The sequence below is a fragment of the Carex rostrata genome, chromosome 5 (assembly GCF_964058835.1).
Source record: "Carex rostrata chromosome 5, lpCarRost1.2, whole genome shotgun sequence".
Classification (NCBI taxonomy): Eukaryota; Viridiplantae; Streptophyta; class Magnoliopsida; order Poales; family Cyperaceae; genus Carex; species Carex rostrata.
Genome location: NC_135922.1, coordinates 6,877,880 through 6,886,382, shown reverse-complemented (window position 1 = coordinate 6,886,382; position 8,503 = coordinate 6,877,880). Strand labels below are relative to the sequence as shown.

Sequence of the window (8,503 nt, the reverse complement as noted above, 5' to 3'; positions counted from 1 at the left end):
CCGTCCGATGAGAGGAGTAATGCACCAAGTTGCTTTAATATTCGTGCAGAATAGATCGAACGGTTCATATCCCAACACAAAAGTTAAGGTACCATAGGTACAATGGTACCGTCAGTTTACTTGATTGTCAGAATAACTGGACCCACTCGTCAGAGTAAAACAAAACAAAACAATTCAAGGTATCATGAGCGCCGCCTCATAAAGCATTTCTCTCTCGATCGATCGATCGATCGATCGACACCATGTCAGAGGAATATCTCGACCAAGACACTGATCCGTGGCTGGACCGGGCTCGTACGCTCAAGAACCAGATTCGAGACCGGTTCAGGGTTGCTGTACACCGGCGACGCCACCGCCTCAAGGAATCCGACTACACTGTTGCTATCCGGCGGTGGTCACACCGGATTCGAAGTTTTTTCAGAGATCGTGATCCCATCGCCTCCACTCGTTATACCTCCTCTGCTTCTCTCCGATTCTACCGTAAAAAAGGTTAATATTTTCTAATTGATTGATACCAGTAAACCATTAACAAGCAGATGTTTGAATGGATTTGATTTTTATCTTAGAAAAAACTATTTTGTAATTGATTGATACCAGTAAAAGGAAGATTATTGATACCAGTAACAAGCAGATGTTTGAATGGATTTCATTTTTCTCTCTGAAAGAACTAATTTTGTAACTGATTGATACCAGTAAAAAGGAGATGATTGATACCAGTAAAAAGCATATGATTGATACCAGTAAAAAGCATATGATTGATACCAGTAAAAAGCAGATGATTGAATGGATTTGATTTTTCTCTCAGAAAGAACTATTTTTGTAATCGATTGATACCAGTAAAAAGCAGATGTTTGAATGGATTTCATTTTTCTCTCAGAAAGAACTATTTTTGTAATTGATTGATACCAGTAAAAAGCAGATGTTTGAATGGATTTCATTTTTCTCTCAGAAAGAACTGTTTTTGTAATTGATCGATACCACTAAAAAGCAGAAGTTTGAATGGATTTGCTTTTTCTCTCATAAAGAACTATTTTTGTAATTGATTGATACCAGTAAAAAACAGATGTTTGAATGGATTTCATTTTTCTATCAGAAAGAACTATTTTTGTATTTTATTGATACCAGTAATAGCAGATGATTGATACCAGTAAAATTGTGTGTCAAAATTGCAGTAGCAAAGGATGTGGATTCATATGACGACTCGATTTTTGTTCGGCTGCTACAATCGGTGGCAGTACCAGTAATAGGCAATGCTTGTCATGTGTTTATGCATGGATTCAATTATGTTCAGGTATGTACATGATTGATCATTTCGTGAATTTATTTCTTATGTGGGGTTTTGTCTCACATGATTTTTCATGTTACAAGTTTTTCAGGTCCATGGTGTCGAAAAACTACACAAAGCATTGCTAGAAAGGCCTCAAGGCAAATCTCTTGTTACTGTATGTGATTGTAAATTTTTTAATTGTGATTAGGTGCAATGAGTGAGGATCAACCCATGCTATGGATCCATAACTCTATTTTCAAAGTTCGAACAGTCGATCCGAACCGTTTAACATGATCTCCATATAAAAATTTACTTGTGGAACAAATTTTAATTTTACATTTTTTAGAATTTTTTACTATTTTATTAGATTGGTAGAAGACTACTGTTTTTGGATGGTCCATAATTTTCAAATCAAGTGATTTTTTTAAAAAATAATAAATTTTTTTTATAAAAAATGTAAATTTTGGTCTTGAGGTACATTTTCATATGAAAATTATGTTCAACGGTTCTAATAGACTATTTGAACTTTAAATACTGTGATATGAGTCCATAGTGCGGTCCTCTATGTAATATGCATAGTACCATAGCCTCACTCGTTTGAAAATTATGTATTCAGATATTCATGCAGTGCCTCCACATTTGGTGCCTTCACTATGCTTCCATTTTGTAGACTTGAGTAAACTCATAATTTACAAGTCAAATATTTTAATAGAACCACTGGATGTGATTTATATTACATTCTCTACACACATGCAAAAATTATGACATTTTGACATTTTGACATTTTATAGTTGGCATGAAGGGCTTGTAAAAGTTCAATAATGTGAACAATTTCTTGACATTGAATTTTTAAGCTCTTGGTTCCTATCAAAACGAAGTCAAAATGCCTATAATTTTTTCTGTGTCGGAGGAAGTAATATATAGATTATATTTAACACCTCTATTTTGTTATGGGCAAATTTTGCCAGAGGTCACTAAACTTTGTTCTTTGTCACAAATTGGTTAAGTTTGATTTGTTCTATAGCCATTGAACTCTTATTTGTTTTAATCAAGTCATTCTATAACTTTTCCATTAAAAATACTAACATATACTCTCTTCATATATCCTTCCTCTTGAAATATCCTTTCTGTTATTACTTATTAACAAATTTCTGTATATCCTTCCTTTCCATGTATCTCTTCAATTTTAGAATTTCTGTTATTAAGAAGTTAGTAGTTGGAGGCATACTCCCTCTTCATATGTCCTTTCTTGTATCTAGTTTTGCTTCTGAAACTAACATATAATCTTAGTTACTAGGATATGATAGATTTAGGGCTAACTAGGCACTTGTACTTTTAATTTTTTTTTATTTAACTTTATATTTTTAAATTTTTGTTCCTTGAACATTATTGCAGCGATAACCCCGTCACCTTCTCAAAACCCAAAGATATGAAGAAAACATAATATTTTTGTAAACATCATAAACACACACTAGAAAGAACAAAAATATGGAAAAGATGAAAGTTTGAAAAAAAAAAAAAAAGTTGGTTAATTATATTTTTGTACTAGTTTGACAACTGGCATTTGGTATGAAGTCTGTACCATAATAAATCTCTGTCATAATTAAGGAATGTTCTGTATTTTAGGTTAGCAACCATGTGGCAGCCATTGATGACCCCTTTGTGATCGCTTCTCTCCTCCCACCTTCTATAATGCTAAATTCAAACAATTTGAGGTGGACGCTCTGTGCAAGTGATCGTTGCTTCAAGAACAGTGCCATGTCTGCTTTCTTTCGCTCAGTTAAGGTTTTACCTGTTTCCCGAGGAGATGGCATCTATCAAAAGGTACTCATTTTCTGATCTTTCTTTGTTGATGGATGTGGGGAAAGGGGGTGTTTTGGTTTTTTCTATTAAGGTCTGAAAAAATGGGGCATTTCAGGTAATTTTTTTTTTGAAATTTAGAAGGGTAAAGATGGTATTATGAATTTCAGATGGGGGTATATGTAATTTTGAAGCTTTGAGAGGTATACATGAAATTTGTTTAAAGACCTTACTAAAAACAGCATATTTTAAAAGTTGATAACAAAAGAAAGAAGTGTCCGTCCCTGTGTCAGATTAGCTTCTTTGTCAATTCATTTTCTCATTGCATTAATTTTTTGTGTGGCAGGGGATGGATATGGCATTATCAAAGCTGAACAAAGGTGGTTGGGTTCACATATTTCCCGAAGGGAGTCGTTCAAGAGACGGTGGAAAGACCATTGGCCCCCCAAAAAGAGGAGTCGGGAGGTTAGAACAAAATTAGAAATTAGTTTATTTCCTTTTTATGGATTTTTGCTTATTTCAAAGCATTGTTTTTTACCTGAGCTTATCCATGCAATTATAGTGGAGTGAGGCTATGGTACTTACTATGCATAGCACATATTGTTCTGTACTACGGATCAATGTTATCATTTTTAGAGTTTAAATAGTTGATCCGAACTGGACAGCATGATTTCCATATAAAAATATATACGCAGAATAAGTTCTATATTTTTTAGAATTTTTTTATTATTCTCTAAATAGGTAGAAAATCACTACTTTTGAATGGTCTAGAGTCTATAGATTAAGTGAATGTTTACCTATCTAAAAAATATAGATATATACTTAATTTACCTGCCTCACTCAATATAGTGATATACTTAATTAGTGTGATTACTGCTAAGTTCTCTTGACAAATTTTCAGACAGTGATTCCTCTATGATACATGAGCATGACCTTATCTAACTTGAAATATCTCACGTACTTTTATTAAGAAGCATCTCGTGTTTTTCTTTGAAATAAGGACAATGGCAAATCCTTTCTTTGGAAGTTTTTAAGTTCTCTCTCCTTTTTTCTTGAACTAGAGATAAAAATTGTTCTTGTTTTTCATGGGAATCTTTTAGATTCTTTCATTTAACAGACTCATCAATAAAAATAAAATCACCTTTTAGGTAAACCCAAAAGTTGCATTCCATTAACATAATTAATTCTGAGCTGTGATCTAACATTCTTTTGAAACTCATATATCTGGTGTTTCAGGTTAGTGATGGATGCTGATACAACGCCTATTGTCGTGCCGTTTGTTCATAGCGGAATGCAAGACATTATGCCTATAGGCACTAAGTTTCCACATATGGGCAAAAGGGTAATAATGGTTTCAAATAATATCACAATTTTGTTCATAGTTTTGATGGGATAGCTCTAGTGACATCTTTAGGCAATACAATTCTTTTGATGCGATTTTTTATTAAAATATAGCATAAGACCAAAGGAAAAACCTGATCAAATAGAAATTGAATTTTTTGATAGCTGAGATTTTTTATTTCCTATATTAACCTTTCCGAATTTCAGGTGATTGTGGTTGTTGGAGATCCAATAAGCTTTGATGATTTGCAACCCGATAAAAACGAATCTAACGATTCCGAATCAAGAGGGATTTTGTACGATCTAGTATCTTCAAGGATTGGTTTGAAGTTACAAGAGCTCAAAACTCAAGTCGATAAACTTGCACTTGAAAAACCATTACAGATTTACGGTCCAAATTTGAGTTATAATCATGCGGTTTGGCAACATGTCGACTGGGAGGTGCTTGGCATGGATTCCATGTTGAAATCATCAGATGAGGCATCTCAAATCGATGTTAAAACGGAAGAATTAAAACTTGTTAAGCAACTGTGGGTCCCACTTGAAGAATCTAATATCTATTCTAGTTTAAAAAACCGTTTCTGTTATGAAGGAGGTATTTTAAACCGGGTTCGGGGTTACATGAACCCTAGTGAACTAATGGGTTTTGCCGCCAGGGGCTTTTTTGTAAATGGTAGGTTTTTGGGAGGGGAGGTGTGAAAGAAAGCATTACTTGGGTTTGTAGGAAATTAATACCAATTCAGCTCGTATATAAATAAAGGGGTAAATTTCCCTTTTTACCCTTGGGATTCCGAAATGGTTTTTGCTCTTAAACAAATTGAGGATTTTCTTTTATTGGGAAGAAGAATGTGAAGTATCCCAAGTACTGTTTATATTGCAAGATGTAGTTTTTGACATTTTCAGAAAATAAGTTGAATTTATTGTGCTTTTTACGAGGATATGAGGATTAATCTTTTATAGTACTTTATTATTAGTATTATTTTTAGTTTTGACTATGATAAAAACTAGGCTTGATAACATGTGGAATAGTGAAACAATAAAGACAAAATGGAATTTGAAATTGGCTTCTATTTTGTATTATTTTGGTCATGCTCGTTTCATGGTGGAGAGTGGAATAGCGAAATAGTGGGAGAGTATTGGAAAATGAGTCAATCCTTATTCTTTAAAAATGTCAATTTTTCTATTGTACTATTTTCATAGATGATAGAACAGAGAATTGATGCATAGATGTATAGAGAAATAGGGTGCGTTTGGATGAGGTAAAGATTAATGTTAACCCGGGTTAGTTACTATTTTACGTTTGAATGTGTTTGGGTTAGTAAAAAGAGATTATTCTTTGTTTGTCTTTAGTGGGTTAGCATGCTATTCTACTAACTCAACTAAAAGTTGAGTTAGCTTGCTATTCTCACTAACTCAAGTATTCATCCAAACACATTCATAGAGAGCAGATTAAAATGTTAAGGGGTGGGATTTGACAGAAAACTTACAAATTCAATTTTACTTTTCTTAATTTTTCAATCCCACTCAATTCTTTATTTGTTTGGTTGGAATATAACATCTATTTCAGTTAGATGTTTATATGTTCTTATAGACATTTGGCAACTTAATTTGTGAAAGAAATATTAATTTAATTTATTGATGCACTTCCCATAGTAAAAGGAATATGGATCTTTATTAGATTGCATTGACTTCTATGGATAAAAATAATAAACAATGGAACAAATAACACAATTTCAAAACAAACTTGTAATCAAGCATACAATATTTGCTCAATTTCATAGTTGAGAAACGATGAAACTTACAAGCATAACAACAACAACAACAACAACAACAACAAAATAACTTAATTTGTGCAAAATTTGGCTGAAAATGCAAAATATGCTGAAAATGCATGAATTTGTATCACTTTGTGTGCATCTGTGTATTTTCAATCAATTCAGGCTTCCTAGAAAGGTCCAATATTTACCTAAACTTTCAATTATTCTTCAAATGTAATCTGATAACTTCAAAAAACTCATTAGCACTAACATAAAATTTAAAGGGAAATTTCATGTATACCCCTCAAAACCTTCGAACTTATGTATTAATTTCCTCTAAAATTCATAATATCAAATTTACCCTTCATAATTTAAAAGATTCACAAATTTAACCAGTTTATTGTCTGTTCTATTAAAAACTCATTTTAAATATAAGAAGTACTCATTTCACCTTTGTTAAGAAAATTAATACAATATTTTTATTCAGTTGCCGAAAGCAAATGGGTCCTTTTCTACTTCAGATGCTCCCACAAGAATATACTTAAATGTCACTGTGTATGTGTTAGAAGTAGAGAAATGACTAATTTGTTCTTTAAAATCACTGACAAATTAGAATACTAACATTTTTTTCACATGCTACATGTTTTCAATTTTATTTAATAAAGGCTAAAATGAGTAATTTCTAAATTTAAAATGAGTTTTAATAGAAAAGATAATAAAATAGGTAAATTTGTGAGTTTATGTATTTTAGAAGGATAAATATGATGTAATAAGTTTTAGAGGGAGAAATACTTAATTTCAAAGTTTTTAAGGAGTATACATGAATTTCCCCCAAAATTGAACATTAATTTTTTGCAAGCAAAACCTTCAAGTTTGTATGTAGTCACGTGCATCTATTGATGATTTTAACCAACTCTGGCCTCATTTAGGTTATTAATTACAAAACATACTAATATCCTTCAAATATAATTGTAAATATCTATAGATATTTATTGGCAATAACTTAAAGGTCACACATCAATACTTTTCCAAGCAATATGCATAGGACGTTCAAGTTTACTGTCACACCCCAAATCAGAAATTCTGAATTAAGATGTGATCAACTTCGCCTCGTGCTTAATTAATCATTAAGCACGCAAAGCTAAAATAAACATAATAGTAAAAACAGCAGCGGAAACATAATATAAAATGTCAAGCATCAGTCACATATAAACAAATAAACATAAACATACACATCATACAAAGTGTAATCTATGTCACCTCAATTTAACATCATCTAAAGAAGGGGAGTACATGATCTAATGGGTTCCATATATAATACAAAAATACAGATACACATGATCCTACCCAAAACCCTAAATAAAAGTAAATCAAACGGTGTGGCCATCAGGGACAGCTCCTGGCACCTCCTGCTACGGACCGCCAGACTCTGTACCTAAAACCCACGAAACAACTTGTGGGTGAGCGATGAATCGCCCAGTATGTGACCCAGAATTATCCCCTCAGGGATCCTCTATGGTCAAAGCACTTTCATATATATAAATTTTGTACAGTTATGAATACAATTAAATATGCACAAGTGTAAACCTATCTCAATATCTAATAGTCATAAAACACTTTTAATTAATGCCATGATGCGATTATTCTAATATGCCAACATGCGAAATAAACCCAAAGTCAAAATACAAAATAGGATAGTAATCAATTCGGAGTCCAGTACCAAAGCACTGTGTGAACAAATATAATAATAATAATATGAAATTAAGTAAATCACCCCGTGCCGTGCCAATAGTATCAAATGAATCAAATAATATAATCCAAGGACTGATCAGGGAACAATGATACACGTTGCCTAATGACATCGCGCATTGCCCACAAGATTAGCATTACACTAGCACACTAGTCTATGGTTATATCTAAATCCGGTGTGTCATCTCGCCTAAACGATTCATCAATAAAAGATATAAACTAGGAGAAATCATACAAAATTTGGCAACATGCAGTAAAACACTATCAAAATTTGGTGCTTTAGTCCTAAATGCACAAATTATGATGTTTGGCTAAATAAAATTTAAAGAAAACCAATTAAAGTTGAAGGTCTAAAAATGGTCACAGTCAAAACAATTAAAGTTGTTAAAGTGGAGGTTAAAATGGAATGGCACCACATAGAAATTAGGAGTTTTTATGTTGATATGATTCGTTGAATTAGTTTACAGGATTTAGTATTGAAGTTTACTGACTTTGCCCCATTAGTTTACTAGATTTTTGAAAATATCCGGAGATTTTTGAGGAATTGGAGTCCGGAGACTATTAGCTGAACATTTATTATTTAACAATA

General features: G+C 32.5%; 1 protein-coding gene across 1 annotated transcript; it reads left to right on the top strand.

Moving 5' to 3' along the window:
* Positions 1 to 200: 200 nt before the first annotated feature.
* Positions 201 to 5,304, top strand: LOC144554586 (Phospholipid/glycerol acyltransferase family protein). The gene is made up of 7 exons (XM_078302897.1): positions 201 to 489; positions 1,173 to 1,291; positions 1,377 to 1,442; positions 2,894 to 3,091; positions 3,414 to 3,532; positions 4,304 to 4,409; positions 4,616 to 5,304. Exons 1-7 carry the CDS (start codon positions 243 to 245, stop codon positions 5,105 to 5,107), a joined length of 1,347 nt encoding a protein of 448 aa, XP_078159023.1. The 5' UTR covers positions 201 to 242; the 3' UTR covers positions 5,108 to 5,304.
* Positions 5,305 to 8,503: the final 3,199 nt, after the last annotated feature.

Bases quoted from the DNA above. Each gene is read 5' to 3' on its own strand.
- LOC144554586 (XM_078302897.1), top strand. From the start codon at position 243: ATGTCAGAGGAATATCTCGACCAAGACACTGATCCGTGGCTGGACCGG. The intron at 490-1,172 runs GTTAATATTTTC...TCAAAATTGCAG, and splicing joins CCGATTCTACCGTAAAAAAG to TAGCAAAGGATGTGGATTCA. The intron at 1,292-1,376 runs GTATGTACATGA...CAAGTTTTTCAG, and splicing joins ATGGATTCAATTATGTTCAG to GTCCATGGTGTCGAAAAACT.